The sequence below is a fragment of the Rousettus aegyptiacus genome, unplaced genomic scaffold, assembly GCF_014176215.1.
Source record: "Rousettus aegyptiacus isolate mRouAeg1 unplaced genomic scaffold, mRouAeg1.p scaffold_m13_p_2, whole genome shotgun sequence".
Lineage (NCBI taxonomy): Eukaryota > Metazoa > Chordata > Mammalia > Chiroptera > Pteropodidae > Rousettus > Rousettus aegyptiacus.
Genome location: NW_023416295.1, coordinates 81,390,810 through 81,411,684, shown reverse-complemented (window position 1 = coordinate 81,411,684; position 20,875 = coordinate 81,390,810). Strand labels below are relative to the sequence as shown.

The 20,875-nt window shown below is 35.8% G+C and overlaps 1 protein-coding gene across 3 annotated transcripts; it reads right to left on the bottom strand.

The window, feature by feature from the left end:
- Nucleotides 1-363: 363 nt before the first annotated feature.
- On the bottom strand, nucleotides 364-18,941 carry INSIG2 (insulin induced gene 2). 3 transcript variants are annotated; one of them, XM_016151387.2, is made up of 6 exons: nucleotides 18,875-18,941; nucleotides 12,874-13,262; nucleotides 6,499-6,623; nucleotides 3,452-3,618; nucleotides 3,179-3,278; nucleotides 364-2,108 (listed from the first exon to the last, which is right to left on the bottom strand). In XM_016151387.2, exons 2-6 carry the CDS (start codon nucleotides 13,115-13,117, stop codon nucleotides 2,067-2,069), a joined length of 678 nt encoding a protein of 225 aa, XP_016006873.1. In that variant the 5' UTR covers nucleotides 13,118-13,262; nucleotides 18,875-18,941; the 3' UTR covers nucleotides 364-2,066. The 3 variants fall into 3 exon arrangements, with proteins under 3 accessions (XP_016006873.1, XP_036092826.1, XP_036092825.1); XM_036236933.1 differs by having other exon boundaries at nucleotides 13,255-13,262; nucleotides 18,875-18,891; XM_036236932.1 differs by lacking the exon at nucleotides 3,452-3,618 and having other exon boundaries at nucleotides 6,539-6,623; nucleotides 18,875-18,908.
- Between the last annotated feature and the right edge of the window lie 1,934 nt (nucleotides 18,942-20,875).

The window sequence follows — 20,875 nt, the reverse complement described above, 5'->3', positions numbered from 1 at the left end:
TGTGCTTTTCTAGAGTATAGACTCAGTTTTCAACTCTTCATTTTATAACTTTAAATAATAAAGCACTGCCAATACAGGAAAATTAAAAGATGTTTACTACTTTCTTTCATTAAAAAAAAAAAAGAAAAAGATGTAATTTATTCATATACTAGCAAAATATCAAAAAAAATTATTTTGCCATAAATATCTTTCCTTGTTTACTAGATGATCTGAAAGCAATTTAAGAATCCCAAAATAACATCACTCAATTTTTATAATACCAAACTTAATTTCTTTTCATGATTTCTTAGTAAATTCAACCATGTTAATTTTATTAATCTTCAGTACTATATTCTTATTAACACAAGAAAAAAGACTCTTAAACAAGATGATAATTATATATTTAATTCATCTTGCTTTTAACAGCAATGCAAAGTAAACACATCATATACCTTATAACTTATTAAAGATTTATAGTGCTTACAAAGTTGATTCTAAAAATATACCTTATTTGTTCTAAATGAATACATTATCTGGAAGACAGAGTAATAAATTATAGTAGTATGTTTTCCACAACTGTAGTTAAGATTGTGTACATATATCCAACGTGAAATCCTCTTAGGATTTTAACACTTTCAGTCTTAAAATATAAAAGCACATTAAAGTTTGGCACACAAGATCTCAGTCTGACAGCAATGGTTTTAAAATCAAAAATTTTAAAAATATCTAGTTGACATATTACACATGGGCACACATGCACATCTGTATATGCAAATACATTCTTTCTCACTCAATTCAGCACACATGTACACACATAAACACACATTCAGAGTAAGCAGAAGATTTCACCCTTTTGTATTGGACAATTACCATCAATTTCAAAAATAAAAATTGGGGGGAAAAGTTAACTAAAAATATGTTCGAGCCACATTTAAATGGTTCTGGTTGTTGGATGGATATGCACAAAATTGTTAACAGGATCTACAACATGCACAATATGCCATCTCACTATATTCCTAAACAGGCTTGAACTATTCACTAATGGGTATACAAACACATAAGAAATTATGTGCCCATCCATTCCACAGATGGCATTCCACTGACAGTCAGTCATACAACCAAGCCCAGCTAAAATGGTTTGTAATATAGAGCCCAAGAACAGAACCTAATAAAATTAGAAACTTAATTTTGATCTGTTTGGGGTTTTTCACATGTTCCATGTGCGAAAGCTGCAGGATTCTATATTACAAATGACAGTTAATATCACTTAACACTTTGTGGCACTGCAGGTCATTTTGTATATCTAAAACATATTTATTCTAGTTAAATTCCCCAATGGTCCTTACTTTTAATTATATATACTCTTCCAGGTTTAGACTTAAAACAATTTAATGCTGATAACCTCTCCTGCTCATTCCATTCACCTCAAATAAAGTCAAAACAGAAAATTACTCCTCTCTCTCCAATAATGTAGGTTTGAAAAACATTTTATAAAAGTTCATTTTTACCATATATTAAAATATCCAAAGTTCTCTAGAACAACATTAAAATAGAAACTAACTACACATTAGGACACCCATAAGTCATACTGTTGTGATTAGAAAAATAAAGGCACAATAGTAAGCGAAAAAGAATATACCAGCTTTCCATTTGCTTTTTTTTTTTTTTTTTTTTTTTGGCTTTCCTCTTATTTTATTTTACTGAGCTTGTAAATTGTTCAAAGCATTCTTATACTCTTCATGACAGTAACAGAATATTTTGGCACATGAACATTGTGATACAATATATGGTATGTTTAAAAAAATTTTTAATTTCATCTATTAATCAACATTTTTAATGTAGTGCATATATATTTTACAGTTATTTAAGTCAAATACATAAAGATTTGGAACCGATTTACAGGTGAAGCAATCACAGATTGCAGTAATATATGTATGTGTATATGTGTATATATATATATCTATATATACCAATCAAGGAGAAAACTGCATCCGGCAATTTCACAGCCCATAGTTTCATTGGCGTAGCTACCATTTACATGCCCTTTTCATCTTGTTTTCTGTACAAAAAAAGTATTTTTGCCTTCTTCATTCCTGATGAGATTTTTCTGCGATAACTTTACATTCATACTGAAAAATTTAAAAGGTTAAAAGGTTAACAAATTAAGGTTTATTCTAAATAGTAAATTCTCTATAAACTAAAAATTTCTAAAAATTAAGATTTCATTAATCTACACCCACTTTATTCCTCAAAACATTTGAGAGTTACCCAGCTATTAGTATTAAATGACAAATGTGATTGGAAAAAAGAAAATTCACATTCTACAAGAGGCTGAGTCAAAAGCAGGAGAAAGACAGGGTTATGTATTACAAACAAATGATAACAGTGTATGATTCAGATCAGTTCTAGAATATGAAAGAAGCAAAGTAGGTTTCTTTTGAGTGCTCAATAAGGTAAATCAGCAAAAGAAAGGTCATGAACTTAAGGATAAGACTGAGAGAATGAATTCAGATATTTCTTCAAGTCACTTTACAATTTAAAGGAAAAAATCTATTAGAAAAAGCTTCCAGTCAAAACAACATTTTAGAAATACAGCTATAAAAATATACACCCACAATTTAAAATAAAGGAAACCAATGCACTTAGAATAACTGGATGTCTAGATTATCAAAAAGACAGCAACATAAACCACTCAATTCTCCTGCTGGTTAAAATGGTTAAAATGACAATACTTATTCATGAAACTGCCTCTATATGTTACTCCCTGACCCTTGCTGTGTATGACTGGGATTATCAACAATGTCTTTTCTTAACTAAAATGATCAAACATCTTGATTTGCTGGAGACAGTACTAATCTATATATATTGTAGTGACATCACTATTCATAGAGCCTCTTTCCACTTTTAAAATTGTTCCCTTTTAATGGAGTAGAAATCTACAAATTAGTTTTATTTAAAAAGAGAGGATAAATCATATCATTGTATCATAACATATTTTAGCTTTTCCATCCAGTGTTTCCTTCAACTTTAAATACATTTGTGATTAAATTCTTCCATGTGAATTATTTCCACGGAATTGCAGGCAGAAATCAAAGAATGCTATCTTCGAAAATTGCTTTCCTTTCAAGAAAGACTGCCATTTGGAGAAAACTTATCTTACATCTCAATCAGAAAAGTGATTAAATAAACATCAGCTTACCACTGCCAGTTGTCGACCAATGTTTCCCATTGTTATGCCTCCAGCAAAAAATATACATGGTAACCAGGAACGGACATAGAGAAAATCTGGAGATGTATATCTAGAATAATAGAAATGTTTTTAACAACTCAGAAGAACAATGAAACTTATTAAGACAATTACAACAGAAATCAGTTACTCTTCAGATTAAAGTGGCTAACCCAATTTTAAAACCTCAATTCTAAATTCAGTTATCATTTATTTTAGCAAACATGCACCAAAAAGAATACTTACTGATAAACACCATTATAGACTAGTAGCTGAGTGACCAAGGTTGCCAAGAAAGCAATTCCTACTCCAAGGCCAAAACCAGTTCTAGATCTATCAAAAGTCCACCACAATCCAATGGATAGTGCAGCCAGTGTGAGAGACAACTGTATGTTGTTATCAAAATCCACTTTCTGAAATCAGTGTTAAAGAGTCATCTTAAAACTTGTAACCAAATCATATCACCTGTTCATTTTTCTAAAATAAGAGACATTACTGTTAAGAAGGGAATTAATTGCTTTATCCTAGAATGCACTCAGTCTTTTAATACAATGTATAAAATTAGGTGGGATTAAAACTGTCTCTGGTATTTATTAAAGATACACAGATGGCATAATATTTCTTCAATAAAGCCTACTAACCTGTAATTCCTCAAATATAAAAAAAAAACACTCTATATGCATTCCCAATTATAAGATCAGACCTATTTTTTTGAGAAATGTTTTCTTTACAAACAATGTAACTGGAAGCCTCAGAACACAAGTTTTGCTAAAAGAACACACTTTTGCAAAAAGAAAACCATTATTTCTCAAAAGGATTGAGAATTACTTGAGAATCACACAGGAACTTGAAAATAGAAGAGTTGACAGCTATTTAACAGGGTACCACATTCGCTACATGATTTACTGACAGACACATTTTATAATAATGCAGTTCAGAAACAAGAGTACCAAGGACACAGTATCCCTTTCTATTATGTCAACTGTTCTAGTTTTAATTTGTTGAGGATAAAGCCTTGAAGTGAACATTATCTTGCAACCTGCCAAGCTATTTTGGTGTTTGAGACATTCTGGTATAAGACAGTTTGCTCGAATGATATTTTATTTCTATCACCTACTTAAACATTTATTCACAAACGTACAGCCTTTTTTTACTCCAAAATCTCTGGACAAAATGAAGCTTTACAAATTCAATTTTCTCATTTCTTTGCTAGAGGATTACAGTAAAGGAATTAATTTCAAGTATCATTAAAAGGGCATTATCTATGTCCCAAAGGCCACATCTTGGCTCTCTATCCAGCTCCCCAAGGAAGACTATGTATCTTGCCAAACTAACTGGCCATGCTACAACTACAGAGAAAAGAGTACAAGTTCAAAAATACCTATAAAACCATTTCCTACTTCCTTTAACACCCTGTTGTTTACCACCTTTCCCCTTCCCTTACCCTACCAGCTGGTATTCTGAATATCCACTGTGCTTGTTTCTCAGCTGTTATGAGCCACTCCCTCAAGGTCATTCCCTGATGAAGCGTGACTTATCAAGAAACCTATAGTTCATGGGTATGATTTCTGAACAAGCTTTTCTTATTCTTTAACAGTCATTATACCTAAAACACCACAAAGGAAAACTTGTGAGCTCTGGTTTCTCTACACAATAAACATTCTTGCAAAGAGTAGACTTTGACATTAACTGGGTTCTATCTTTGCTAACTAAATTAACTTCATTAAGAGTCAAAGCAAAAAAGGAGGCTTCTAGGGTTAACAGGTAAAAAAAATATCAATCTTAAAAATGGTCCCATATGATTTTATGAAGTCTAAGTAATCTAATATTAAGCCTATGTTATAAATTTGTAAACATTTTGGATGACCAGACAGCTAAGATTGCTATATTTAAGTATTTCATTCAGAGAGAAAGAAAAGAGTGACCAAAGCATAAAATGTAAATTAGATACATAAAGGTTTTTAAATTCCTGAAAATTTCTCAATTTAAAAATCGCTGAAATGTCTGAGATGGAAAGGCCTAACCCACCAGAAAGAATTTAAATACTTGGGAGGGCTTCTGGATAGGATACTTGGAGTCAGGATCTCTGGGGTCTGGTGACAGTTCTGGCACAGCCTCACACTGTGAATGACTTAGCAAAGTACCTAACCTCTCTAGCTTTCATTTGTCTTATTATCTTAATAAAGAAAATGTGGAACTAGGTGATTTCTAAGTTTTCTTCTAGATATAATATCCTACGAGTCTATCTTTTTGTTAGTTATAAAATCCTAAATATCAAAAATTTCACTAAATTAAACATGTTGGGAAATTCTTTAATACAACAAGAAATAGAAAAGCAAAAATAATAACAGCTATTAAGGGATGTACAAATCCACAGATATCCAAGGGCCAGCACAACCAGGAACAGAAAGGCAGATGTGTTTTCAGCATCTAGGACTCTGCCTCTTGCCTTGGTTCCTCTCCCCACGCTTCTCCAAAACACCTCTGTAAAAGGCATGGGAATCTACTTGCCACATGACCCACTCTCTCTCAAGCTAACTGCGAGCCCTGAACTCAGCGCAGAATTACAAGGGGAAACCCTGGATAGTCTGAGCCACACCTCCTGCTCTTCCCTGTAACAAAGACATCCACCCACATCAATTCTAGAAAAGGGAAGAGTGAGCCAGTGTTGCCCAGATCTTCTTCTCCCAAGGAAAGCTGGGGGTGGAGAGAAAAAAGTAGGGAGAATGATAGGATGAAAGCCTTATGAGGGCAAAACCTTTTGTAAATTGGATATTTCTATTTATGCCACCTTTAAGAACATTTATGTGGCTTGCTGGTGTTGATTAAAAAAAATAAAAAGTCGGCCTTTTAAAAAAAAAAAATTATAGGTTCTTTATATTAAAAGCAAAAAAACAACCAGCCCCTGAAACCACCACATGTCCTTACTGATGAACCTTAAATGAAGAAATAGAGGAAAGAAATCCTTTGAAAATTTACCTGTTTCAATGTTAGATTACCAAAATTATATGTAAGCAATTTAGTAACCTAATTTAATACATGCAAATTTTTTAAACGTGCAAAGTTTCTAAGCTATGTTGAAAAACAGAGATTTAAATGAAAGGCAAACTCCCACACTGAAGTAGCATCACATAGCTGCTATTATGATGTTTCAACAATAGGACACTCATTCTGTTTATGACTAAGTGGGCATATCACAATTTGACAACAGTGAAGTTGCAAGGCGCTGGTTAACTTTTGGTTTGTGGGAAGCTGCTCTGTTAATATGCATTTCATTATGGCAAAAAGGATACAGCGCTGGCATGATTTATACCAACAAAGACGGCTACGCACCGCATTACACTGGACCATTCTCTTTTGAATTTATGTGGTTCTCCTAGATGCCTGTCAATGCAGGGGTATAACAACCCAATCACAGCTGTAAAAAAAAAAAAAAGAGAGAGAGAAAAATTAAGTCATCTCCAATGCTATACTGGCTAAACTTAAGCTAAGAGTCACTAGAATCACCATAAGCATTTGAAAGATTATTTAAAGAAGCTCTTCCTCTCCTGGATGTAGCACCTTGATCTGACACTCCCTTCCACCCTGGCCCTCTAATGAGACTCTGGGTCATATTGTCAAAGCAGGGAAATTTACAACAGAAATCTGTATGTAAGACTCATCCTGTACATAGAAAAAATGGAGCAAACATGGTCTATAAGAATTATATATTTTTGGTAAAAATTTAAATTCACTGTTAAAGGATAATTTTAGTATATTTCTTACTTTTAGAAAGAACATTTTGACTGCTAACTGTATAATTAATTATGAATAACTGTACGCAAAATGTCCATGGTTGAGACTCAAAATATTTTCACCCAATTTTTAACTTAGATACTTGTCAAACCTCAACTTTTTATTCATTTAGTTGAAAAGGATTTTAAATGTTAAATTAGTCATTTAAAAAAAGCCCAATGAACTCAAACTTTCTGTAATAAGTTATAAGGAAAATATATTTCCACAGATTAACAGGAAATAGCTAGGAAGCTCTGATTTACTAATCTTCCTAAAAACAGACTGTTATGCTGCCATTGGTAATAAAGACATGATGTCACATCGTTGAAAAGTACGTTTAAAAGGTCCAATACTACTACCTATGATGTCTGATGAAACTATTGTACCAAAATCTAAGTGCCTCAGAAGCCACTGCTTGGCCTCATGATGGCTATATATACCTCACAAACGATGTGTTAAATCTCTGAGGGAAAACAGAAATCAATTAATATGAAAAAAAAATCACAGGCTAACAGACCAATAGAGCAGCATGGAAAAGAGGCTGAATGACTGTCCTTCCATAGGGAGGTGAGATGTTACAATGATGTGGCATTCTCTAATCCACAAAACAACTGCAAGGGCTCCTTTGAGTTAGGCTTTTGCTGAAAATAGTTCACAGACCATCAAGAGATTAACAAACTTCAGTAATACAAAGCTCCAAAAACTACTAGTAAATTTAACTTTCATATTACAGCAGATTCTCGAATAACATCATTTCATTCACCATCACTGCTTCATTCACCATCATTTCATTATGTTGTGGGACCTTAACTCTTGTTTAGATCAGTTAGTCCATGGTAAAATTGGTTCTGTTATATATGGTTTTGCTTAATGTTGCAGAACCTACCTAGGAGTTTAAAAGAGGACTTATTGTATATTCCTATTTAAAAGGCTATGCTCTAAAATCTTGAGATTAACTGACAGCATTTCCAAATTTCTACAAAATTAAAGTGGCAACCAGCATGTCTAAGAGATGAAATATATCCAAAAGAATATTACTGCCTTCTTTTTCCTTAAGGGGTCATGAAACTAACAGCTCATATGTCATTCTTCACTCGCTCTTGCTCTCTCTTCCCTTTGCCTGTTGCTGAGTAAAATCAACTAAGATCAGGCATTCCAAGTCAATTTTCCTCAGCGGCTGATGCCATAGGTAAAGAATTATCACAGAGTACCAACGTGTGTGCAAAGATATAAATAAGTAAAATTGACTATATTTTTATGCATGTGATGTCAGACTCGCAAGTGAGAGACACCTGAGGAGAGAAAGCAAAAACACAAAAGGAATTTAAACTGCCATGCTGCCAACCTTGGGATTTGCCAATAAAAATCAAATCCATTGAGTATGCATGGTTCTCGGCTGCTCACTGAGAGAGAGAATTCGAGGAAGCTTGTCACTTCCCATTAAATGTCTTCTTTCTTCCCTTTACATGAAGGCATGGCAGAGTCTGATAGCAATATCTATAGCACAGTGAGGCTCCGCTGTTTAAGAGCTCAGCAGAGGTATGTCTGGGCTTCTTTTATTCTTTCTGTTAAAATCATGTCTGTGTAAAATTATATGCAAACACAGTCCTGGTTAATAGATGGTTCTCAAAATCACATATATTTGGATAAGGCATATCTCAATTTATTGCACTTTGCTTTATTGCACTTTGCAGATATTGTTTGTTTGTTTGTTTGTTTGTTTGTTTTACAAGTTAAAGGTAAGACCCTCTACCAGCAAAAAGATTACGACTCACTGAAGGCTCTGATGATGATTAACATTTTTTAGCAATATTTTTTAATTAAAGTATGTACATTGCTTTTTTAGACATAATGCTATTGCACACTTAATAGATTACAGTATAGTGTAAACATAATTCTTATATGAACTACAAAACCAAAAAATTCATGTGACTCACTTTATTGCAATATTTGTTTTATTGTGGTGGTCTGGAATCAAACCTGCAATATCTCCAAGGTATGCCTGTATATTTAAGTTATTTCCCAGTGACTAGTTACAGCCTATCAAGACTAAAAACAGAAAAGTTTGTAAAAACATCCAAGTTGTGTTATGGTATTAGGGGTAGTACTGACGGGGCCCAGAGGGGGCCAGTCTGCTCCTGGCATGTACTGAGGAAAGACAGGGCACTAGGATGTCAGGAAAGGCTCACAGAAAAGGTGATCCTTAAGGCAGGAACATTCAGGAAGTGAGTGATGTGGAAAGGGTTTTCTAATCAAAGCAAAGCATTTGAGAAAAAGCATGAGGAACAGAAAACACCTGGTACTACCCAGAAATTGTAAGCATTAGGTAGAAAGGGAGCTCAGGGTCCAGAAAGACTCTGAGGAAGATAAAAATAGGCAAGGTCACATGATAGAGACTTTACCCTGCAGACACTGGGTAACCAGGAACATAATGAAAACACACCTGTACCACCAGATAGAGAGGCGATCGCTCTTACAGCAGTGAGTATGGAATATCTGATGGGGAAGGGGGGTGGCGGAGGGGGAGGCTGGAGGGTGGTACAAAATTACAGGCAGAAAAAGAGAAGACTAAAAATTCCAAGCAGAGTGGTTGAGGGCCTGGACCAAGAAAGAGACAGAGGAAAGATGTAAAACTTGGAAACTGGACATGGGAGGTGAGAGAGGTGAGAAAGAGAGGCTGGAGTCTTGCAGGGCTCTCCAGAAATTGGGTAAATGACTGCATGGCTAAAAAGATTTTTTTTTCCCTTTAAAATTAGACATTAGTTTTATGGATATGAATACAATCTGGTAACTTGTGATTTTTTAACTTCTCCAATTATTTTACCCACACAATGACAGTTGTTATTTTTTTTTCCTCCTGTTTATTCTTAAGATTTCTTTGTGGCCCTCAATAATGTTCAGGAAGTTTCTAACTCCAATTAATGCACTGCATATAAGTTAACTTGAAATACCAATCTTTATTAAACTAAAAATAGAGAACTAAGAAAAGGAAAATGAGATCCAAAGCAATGTACCAGAGTTCTCTACTAGCTGTCCCTCCAGAGGCACCAATAGCCCATTTCCCAGTACTACGTGTTACAGAGAAAAGTAGCAAATAATCAGGGCCCTTCTGTTTACATGCAGAAAGTGGTGATTGTAAAGACCCTCCAGAAGGAAGCTGCTCAGTCTATACATATTAGCTGAAAAGGAAAATCAAAGGACAGTTACCAAATCTTCTGACTTTAATATATGAGAAACTAGAGAGCTTTGAAAATGCATACCAACACAATATAGTCAAAAATATATGCATGCTACATAAACATACAAACTCATACACACTTTCTGACATCATTTACATTTTTTTTCTTGATATATTCCCTAAAACTAGGGGGCGGGGGGAAAGCAGGGGAGGTGAGTAGAGGGAGCAATTACGTAATAATCCATTTTCTTCTTTGGTACCTTCCACAAATCTGATTATCTTCATTCTCATCTACTAAACGCCATGACTTACTCGACAAAATCAGAGGGAGAAATAACTGGACTCTAGATTTCCCAATGCTTTTCTATTTTCTTTTGCCCAGATGCCTCACAGAATGAACTGCTTTCAGAAGAAACAGTTAAGCAAGAAATGTAAATGCAAACGCCCAATAAAAAGGTGTGAGGTTAAGTTTGTAAGTGTGAGAAATCCAGTAGCTAGAAAAAGGAAGGAAAGTAAGATCAAAGTGACTGACCATAGTATTAACATTTGGAATTTTCCTTCCCTAGTGTGAGTGTGGGAAAAGTGCCCACATCACAGAGACAGACACAGCCCATTTCTCTCCATAATGGAGATACAACAAAACCTCAGCCAAGCTCTCCTGCCCCAGCCCAGAATGTGCCACACACACCACTGCATTCCGTCCAAGCCTCCCACTTAGTCTGAAGGCTTCGAAACAGGCACTGAGTGGAGGAAGTGTGAGTAGTTCCCACCTTCCCTTTCCCCAGCATGTGACATCTGACTTAGCCAAACCATGCACTGGCTCTAGAACCCTGGGTTCACTGATATCCTCTCATCATCTCAGCTTCCTCAATCCCCCAAAATAAGCGCAATGTCAAATATCTCACTTTCAAAGTTGCTGTACAGATTCTTGGGATTAAAGGATGCACCTTAGCACATTAGTCGACACTTAGTAAGTAATAGTTTCCCTCCTCTGACCTTCCTTTTATCTATTCTTAAGACATGTTCTTCTAAGTCTATAAAAGCTTCCATTGATAGACAAGCAACAGCTATACCATAGTAGAAAATAAACAAAGAACTAAAAAAGTAGTTAGGAAAACTTTATTTCTCTTTTATGAGTTTAAACAAAAGAAAGGAAAATACATGAAGACCAGTAGATACAACTGAGAATGATGAAACATAATTTATGGTATCTTCTATCTGTTTTGCCTCTTAGAGAATAATAATAACCCTGTGTAAACTAAGAATTATCACCTTTATAACTACTCTTTTGATGTGAATATTGTAACTGTGAGACATAATATATAAACCATACTGAAATCTTACCATGACAATGTCCTCTCAACAATGCAGTGGGATTCTATAATTGGCCTAGTAGGTTTCACAAGGTCATTCTAAAACATCTCACACCTACCTCCTTACCCTTGCACCTCCAAGCTCTAGAATGAAAATCAAGATGGAACTACAATATGTTGCAACGTATTCATGTATATTAAGTATGAGACACCGGACATTCCAAAAAAGCAATATTCTCCCTTAATCGGAATTCTGTTCTACTACATAATTATGGCTTCTTTCTATTACTTTATTATATAAACTATTATTAATCTATTGGTTTTGGTTATTAGAAAAAAGCTAAAAACCTGATTCCGTCTGATCTCAGAAGCTAAGCTAAGTGTTGGGCTTGGATGTTAGTACTTGGATGTGAGTGTTAGTACTTGGATGGGAGACCACTTAGGAAGACCAGGTGCTATAGGCATAAAAAATAAATAAATAAATAATAAGGTATTGTAAACTGACAAAGTCCTTGCAATCTGTGAGGTCAACCAAGGGTTGCCTTGCCTAAAAAAAAAAAAAAAAAGAAAAGAAAAGAAAAGAAAAGCTAAAGAGCTATCCATTTTTGAAAGGTTAGCATCAATAAGACATTCTGAAATGCTCCTCTTTACCCACTACACAGTGTCTACCAAAAAAAGATCTAAAGTATCTAATAGGATAATGATTTTAAGCAAAGGGAATATACCTTATTGATCTCTTTAAGTATTTATTATTCTTGAAGTACATCTGAAAACAAGATGCCAAGGAAAGCAGCATATATAAAAATCTAAAACATAACAACGTGAGGCTTTAAACTTAAATAAAACTGTTCCAACTTTCAAGTTTTTATCTACTTCAAAAAGAAGACCATAACACACATATCAAACCCTTAAAACCAAACAGTGGTGATCAAAATAACTAAAAATATAAGACTTATACAAAATGGGCTTAAGGACCAAATTAAGAAGTTAAAAGCTGAATCCCTAAGGGAATCAGGTACATATTTTTAAAGGACATAGGTCAGACAGAAATCAGACACAAAAGAGTACACACTCTATGATTCTATTTATATTACATTCTAGACAAAATAAACTAATGATAGAAAGATCAGTGGAAGCCTGAGGCTGGGGGTGTGGAGAGTGGACTGCAGGAGAGCACAAGAGAATCTGTGGGTGATGGGAATGTTCTATAGCTGAATCGTAGTGTGGGTACATGACTGGATGCATTTGTCTAAACTCAACAAATTGTTCATTTAAAACAGGTAAGTTTGTTGTATTTAAATTATACCTCCATAAAGCTTATTTTTTAAAAAAAGTATTGTTCAGACAACATACTCATTTACCCTATTTTCACTCTAAGCATTACAGAAACAACCCACACATACCTGAAGCTGTGCCACAGCACGGCGGTACCCACCATGCTGAAGAAAAGATGCTTGCAATCACATCAGGTGGAAAGAGAGTCACATTTCTCTGAACCTGAAGTAAATTTAACACTAATGCAAGAAATACTCCAATAAAAAATAGTACTATTCCTCGAATCATCAAATTCACACTCCGGCTAGTCACAGATGAGATATAGGGGCCACGCTTTTTGGGCCCAGGTGACTCTGTCTCTCCTTCTGCCATGGTTTCATAAGTTCAGTAGGCCAGCAATAAAAGAAAAAAAAAAAAAAAAGGCTTCCCAGCTGAAAAGCCAACTGTCTATGAATGAAAGCAGACTGGTGTTTCAATAGTTCAGCATCTTGTCCTAAAATAAGACCTACCAGAAATCCTGCAAGAGATAAGAAAAAAGAAATCAATGTGGGTCAATGATTATATAATATTCCTGATTTCAATACTAATTATTTTAAAAGGACAAATAATAAAATGACAAGCTTATATATTTATTTAAATTAGTATTTACTAAATAAGAAGAGGTTTAAAAAACATTTTATATGCATGATAAAACATTTTATATGCATAATAACAAATAAAGTGCTACACTTACATTTACTAGGGCAAAATAAGTAAGAGACTTAAAGGTTAGAATAATACTAAGAATGTTTTGTTCCACCTCAGAGAAAAGCAGAGCAGGTTATCTGAGACACTCCCAAAGTCTGCTTCTATCTAAATCTTTACACTTTACGGAAAATAAATAAATTTATATTTTACAGAAAATTAACACATTCTGACTGACAATGTTGAATTGTTCACAATAAAATGTGACTTGCTCATGAGGACAACCTCCAGAGGAGAACAAAATGATGTGTTTTAATGTTTAATGCTTATATATTTGAATTTCTACACAAAAGTGTCTTACCAAAAGCAGGCCATCACCCACTCACCTACACATACACCAAGCTCAGAAACCAGATCTGACCTGCTCTCTCCAGGCCCATAGCTGTGTCCCACTTAAAGCTCTGTAACCAACACTCAAGGGGAAGAATTCTGTCCTCAAGCTAGTTCTCCTCAGCCTACTTAGTCTACAGCATAATTAAGCTCTACAGCTTAGGAGACTAGAGAAAATAGTACTACAGCTGATTCATTGGAAAACAGACTCTAAATACCAACTGAAAATGTCCAGAAAACATCTCCTCCTGACCTGGTCTTGCATACTATTCCATTTTGTGGTATCCAGCATGTCATGTGTTCTGGTCACTTAGTGAGGTGTTCAGTACCTACAGCTTTCTTCATCATCATGATCATGACAATTGATATAGCATCCACATATGGAAGAGGGCCTATTCCATGCCAGACATATAGTAACTCTAATCTTCAAAATAATCCTAAAGGTAGGTATGATCATCCTCATTTTATAAATGAAGATATTAAGTCAAAAAGACTTAGCAACTTGCTTATGGTCACATGAAATGTACTATTAGAACCTGAATTTTAACTTACATATGACTGATTCTCCTCCCTCTAAACCTGAGTCCCAGTACAGCCCAATTCCTAAGACCTCTTTTGGCACATGGGTCTATAGAAAAGGTTCTGATTACTGAAAAGATGAGTAGACATTAGAAAAAAATCTCATCTATAATATATTCTCAAGGTACTAATGCCAATGTAAGTAGGCCACTGTATAATAGTACAAAAACCATGAGAATAAATATACAAACTACTTGAAATTTTCTTTAAACATACTAGATCAAGGAATAAAAGGTGTTTCGAAGGGAAAAAAATCACATGGCCAACTTATGGACTGCATTAGATCAACAGTCGACTCTTCACTTCCCAAACTTCCATTGGACATAGCAAACCCCCACTTCTGCTGTTAAAAGATACTAGAAGACAAAGAGTAGCATGAAGTTGACCCTTGAGCAATGCAGGGATTAGAGGTGCCAATGCGTGTGCAGTCAAATAATCTGTGCATAACTTCTGATGCGCCAAAACTTAACTAAAGTTGGCCTTTGTATCTGCAAGGGATTAGTTCCAGCATTCCCCACACCCACAGATACCAAAAAATGCAGATCCTCAAATCCCTTATATAAAATGACATACAACAATGCATATAGTCACCCCCTCCCTATCTGTGGATTCCCAACCATGGACTGAAGATACTGTTTTCAACTCAAAGTTGGTTGAATCCGTGGATGTGAAACCCACAATACTGAGGGCCAACTGTATTTATTGAAAAAAAAAAAAATACACATATAAGTGGAACCAAGCAGTTCAAACCTATGTTATTCAAAGGTCAACTATATACATTTTTAAGAAACCAAAGTGCACTAGTAAATCATTTGTGATTTTTTTTTTCCAAAAGAGAATTAATGGCAAAGGATATTTTATTACAATGCTTTTAAAAGAACAAAATAACTTTGGTTTTAAAAGTGTTTTCAGTTGTAGTAGGCCCCATCTCACACTCACTCACCCCAGTGTTTATCAAAGGGCACTGGCATTTTGGGCAGGACAATTCTTTGTTGCATAGAACTGACCTAACCATTGCAAAAGATTTAGCATCCCTGGCTCCTGCCCCTTAAATAAATGCCAGTCCATGCCCCCTCCTCAATCTGAAATAGTTAAATATGTCCCTACATATTTCCAAATACCCCCAGAGAGGCAATACCCTTCACTGAGAGCCACCGATTGCTAGAGACTCTTTCCTCGTTCTTTTTCAAGTCTGCTAGAGACACTCTACACTGTTTATTTATGTTTTCTACCACAGCTGTTTATTCAAATTTTCTTGGTAGTGCTTGTTTATAGTTTCCTACTTTACCCCAAAAGTTTTCTTTAAAAAAAAAAATAACATTGTTTGATGTTTATTTAAATGAGTTTTTAAGCTAATATTTTTAAAAGTCCAAAAATCTAATTTTGTAACTACATAAGATAATAGTATATAATTACTGTAGACAAAAACAAAAGTTAGAATATTTTAGAATTACAATATCCTAAAATTTAAGAAATGAAAGAGTCCTGGGAGATCATCTATTCCAAAGGGTATGGGAGCCTGATGCAAAACAAGAACAAAAAAGTTGTGCATATGTGCATTTTTCTGGAAAGAGAGTTCCACAATTTATATAAACTATTCAAAATATCCATGATCCAAAAGAATCTGGGGATCTAACAATTCTCTCATTTTACTGACAAAGCAAATGAGGCCCAAAGTGGTCAAGTGGGGTGACAAGATCAACCCTGTTCTATTGGATCTCGCTACCACAAACATGTAAAATGAACTTCTGGACATGGCCAGACTCCTGAAAGGGATAAGAGATTCCAGAAGACCATTCACTTCCTACCATGGAACAACTAAGGTCTTAAAAAAAGCATGTTGTTTATAATATAACCCACTAGGGGTTATATTATAATATAACCCACACTAGGGGTGTGGGTTATTTTAAAGTGAAAGCTCCTGGGGTAAGTATGCCCTAATTTGTTTTAAAGTTTGGGTTTCTGATTATGTATTGATATTATTTTCTTAAAACAACTGTACCTCTACCTTTAAATATTACTCTTACATAACGATAAATTCAATTTTCCAAAATTAAAAAATAATCTACATTTGAAAAATTTAGATTATTCGAGAAATAATTTGCTGATCAGAGAAGTCTCTAGAATAAAGATACCCTTTAGAGGGCAATATCTTAACAGACCCTCAACAATAATGTTGTTAAGTAGGCAGGTATTTTTAATCCCCATTTTACAAAATAAAATAGGTTAAGTAATTTTTGAGATCATAAAACCGTTAGGAGGTAGCACCAGGACTAGCACAAGTACTCTGACTCCAGGTCCAGACTATTATTTATTTGACTATATTGTCTCCATCTACAAACACCATACCAAAACAATTTAAAGACCACATAAGAAGCAGTTTTTAAAGCCATATCAATAAACTACTCTTAATACCAAAATAATGCTATTTTTTCCTCAACAGCTGACAAAAAAAAAGCTTCCACAGGACATGAAACATTCTACCTTGAGCCCTGACCCTTAATTTCTATAAAATACATTACTGAACCAAAAGAAAAACAGTTCAAATAGTTTGGATAAAAAAACAAATCATCAAAACTGGAAAAAACATTAGTCCAGATATATGAATATGATTACCTGTTAATGAATTAATATGATTACTTTTAGATGACTAAAAGAGGGTTAGAAGTAATTCTAGACTCTGTGAATGAAAACTGAAGTTGATATTTTCCACTAAGACAATTTTAGGCAACAGGCAATTGAAAACAAATAACACAGACAAAATCCGTAGTATCTTAAGAACCAGTTGTATTTTTAAAATTGCAACACCTAAAACTAAACAAGATCACTCATCTTCCAATCACTAGTAGTCAAAAAAGTATGTCTCCTCCCTCAGATTACCCTGTCTCTCCAGGTGCTTAGGTCACATAGTATACTAAATAATAAAATTAAATTAGTACCTCACATCTTTTTCACCATGCTCTCTTAATCGGAATGGCATTCTTAAAATAGAATAAGCATTAAATTAGGAAACACATACTTAACCCAATGAAAAAGTTGAACTCTCCTTAAATATAAGCATACACATGTGACTCACAGGGAGAAAAGCATGTTTGCCTTGAAGACACTGAAACTCATCTTTCCCCTGGACGTTAAAATCCAAACACAGAAACCAGTTAGCAAGCAGCATTCACTTTTAAATATCAAATCTCAGTCCCTAAAAAGGTTGCTCCATCCTTTGGGAATAATTTTGTGATAACAATGAAAACAAACTTTTTAAATTACTGAATTGCATTTTATCTTTTCCTTTTCAGCCCACCATATATAAAAGCAACAGATGTCAGTTTAAAAAGAATCAAACTCTTTCCCAAATGTACAGAATTCACAGCTTGGTCACTTTATATCAGATGTGTACAGAGAACTCTAACTAAACACACTACTCAACATAATGTCCACAGAAAGAATGGAGAAAATAGAAAGAATCATGGCTGATTTTCTTTTTCTGTGGGACCCCTATTAATAGCAGCATCCCCTTCATTCATTTTCCCAAAGTCATGTGCTATCAAGGTCAAATCCAAAAGTTGGAAAACACAATCTAGCCACTGCTTGGCTGCCTTTATTCTTTCTGCACCCAGGACTGGAGCCTGTCTTCCCCTGCAATCTTCAGCTCCAATGCAATACTGATCAGGGCCAGTTTCAGTGACCCAGCTGTCAAGTCTATCCATTCCTTCTTAAAGCATTTCTTCATCAATCCTACAAAACAGTAAGCTCTCCATAGTATATTTTCCTAGACTATTTAACATCACACTACAGTAACTTTTTTCCAACACTAACTGGGCATGGATCGTTATCACTTCTTTTAGTACCCTTCCCCCGTCCCCCATCATCCACATTGCTTTTCTTTTCCAGATTACTAATCTCCAATGACTCACTCTAAAATCCCCGGAACTCATCAACCACTTCTAGGTTTTAACAATAGTTGTTTTTGGCATACCACCCACCTACTCCAAAGGTTTCCAATTCCAATCCAAACATATTTTTGGTGGATTCTAAACTTACTGCAATATCTACTTTTTTTTAGATCCATCCCCCTCCCAAATCAGAGTTTCCCAGGCTACAAGCCTCTCAAATTCTGACAGTTCTATGCTTGACAGCTCGCCGACCTCCATCCCCATCAGGTCTCCAGGGTCACCCTTCCCGCCGTCCTCCAGCTTTCTTTCCCCTCAGACACCATTTCACTGTCCGATGAGCCTCGACCTCTCCTACGACCTCTCCCCGACCCTGCTGTCTCCTTCCGGACCTCGCCGACCCTACTCCAGGTAAGAGAAGCCGCTCGCCCTTCAGGCCCCATCTATGGTCCTATCTCCTCACACTTCCCAGCAGGGTTCCTAGGCAGCAAAAACACCAGCAGTTCTTCTTCCTAACGGCCACCCCCTTCCTCAGGCCGTTTCCCTCAGCACCAAGTCACTGGCGCTTCGCCGGAGTACCCCAACTCACCCCCGCCTCCGCCATCTTCTGGGACCGGCCCCGCCCCTCCGCCTCTTCCTTTTCCCCTCCCACAACTCCGTCCGAGCTCCACTGCGCCTGTGCGACCCACGCAGACGCGCTCCGACGATCGGGGCAGTGGAGCTTCCGGTTCCTATCGGCGCTAGTTGGTAGGCCTGCCAGCCGGGGAAAAGGAGCTTCCGGTCTGCGTGAAATTAGCGGCTGGATATAGGCGTGGACAGTCTGGGTAGTGGAGGATTCCGCATCAGCTGTTGTTTGCTGACCAGGCTGGGATGTGATGAGTGTCCAGAGCCTGTGGGCGGTGTGAGAGAATCGCATATTAACACACGCACACTCTGGGAGGCGCGGCCCACATCTTGTCCCTCTCTTCCTAGCCGAACTGAGGGCTCTGGAGCGCAGGCTGCCGTGTTCTCTCGCTAAGGATACTGATTCTACATCTTTGTGCTTTTACCGGGCTTTTACTCTTGACCCTTTTTCCTTCCCTACCAAGTCATGACTTCTTTGGGGAGAAGAGCACACTTGATATCTCTCTCATCTCCATTCCGCAGCACTTTATGCGGTTTTCATTGGTAACCGTTCAAGTCCGACCAGGTAACACGGTTTTCGTAGGAAGAGCTTTAGAGGTTTACAGCAAAGTAGAGAAAATACAGAAACTTAATAACCTCTTATTTGTCAAAATTAGTATTATAATATGGATGTGGTCAGATTACAGTGATATTGGGGAAAGTTTTACATGAAAGTTTTAGGTGAAATTTGGGCCAAGAGTAATTGCTTATGAGTTTTGCAAAGGAGTGTCAGTTGGTGAAAAGCCTGTTTTTATTTTGTACTAGTAAACAATAAGGTGGATTTTTATATTTCTGACCTTATCGGTACATTTATTATGAAAGTTGAAGAGGAAATTAAACTGCAACCAAGTGCATCTTGGCAAGTATTCATATGACCTTCGTTGTTTTCTCTAATGTTTCCTATAGCTCTTAAATTTCTCTACAGTAAAAAAAAAAAAAAAAAAAAACTGGGTCGATTATACTGAATAGATGAGGATTTTTTAAAAAGGAGAGTGGGGGAGGGAGGGTGGAATCCTCCAAAAAAGACACAACTACTTTATAACTTCCTAATATAAAGGCTCTCTGTAAAGCAATATGAGTCCTCTTCCCTAACCTAGCTTTTTCAAACACTTAGAAATTGCCTTCAGGAAAATTCTCACCAGAGAGGCATTTATTTTACTTTAAATATTTGTTGACTTGCAAGGAGGGACAAGACCTAAATGAGCAATCATGTGGCACCAGTTCCTAAGGTTCTTATATCCAATGCAGTCATTCCTGCCACCGTACAAGACAGAATGCAAAATCCTTAGAAATACGAAGAGCCATTGTCTTCTGATTAGGTTTGAAGACAATTTTCATGGAAGATGTAGTCTTTCAGTAGGCATTGGGGCTAAGTAATCAATGTGATGAAGCTGTGAATTCTGGTGGGAGCTCGGAGTTGGAAAAACATGAATCATTGTATGTAGACCCTGGAGAATAGAAAGATGTATAGTGAGGCATATAAGATCTGAATGTCAAGCTCATAAATTTGTACTAAATTTATGTTATGGCAGTATTAAAATCTCAAAATACCAGAATATAAATTGACTAAGAACTTGGAGAAATCAAAACAATTTGGGGTTACTTTGAAGTTGGTGTAATATGGTCAATAGACCACTCATGAGATTCTTGAAACCTGGTGCTATGACAATAAGTACAGAATCATGTCCAGTAAATTCATTTTTTAGGCTTTTCTAATTTGTAAAATGAGGGATTGGTCTAGATTATTTCTAAGGTCCTTTTCATAAACAAAAATATCGATGATATGATAAATCTATGACTTCAGAGAAAGGTTTTTTTCCATGAACCTTACATGTTGTTTGGTCTTCCAACTTAATGGGCCAAAAGGTAAACTAGAAAACAAGCAAACAAAAAACTCTACTTAGCTAATATAAACACCTACAAATGT

What these genes read in the sequence shown, in the direction of transcription:
- INSIG2 (XM_016151387.2), bottom strand. Translation starts at nt 13,117, where the DNA reads ATGGCAGAAGGAGAGACAGAGTCACCTGGGCCCAAAAAGCGTGGCCCC. An exon ending in GTGCTGTGGCACAGCTTCAG is followed by an intron (nt 6,624 to 12,873) that starts GTATGTGTGGGT and finishes TTTTTTTTACAG; the next exon opens with CTGTGATTGGGTTGTTATAC. An exon ending in GTATAAATCATGCCAGCGCT is followed by an intron (nt 3,619 to 6,498) that starts GTATCCTTTTTG and finishes CACTGATTTCAG; the next exon opens with AAAGTGGATTTTGATAACAA.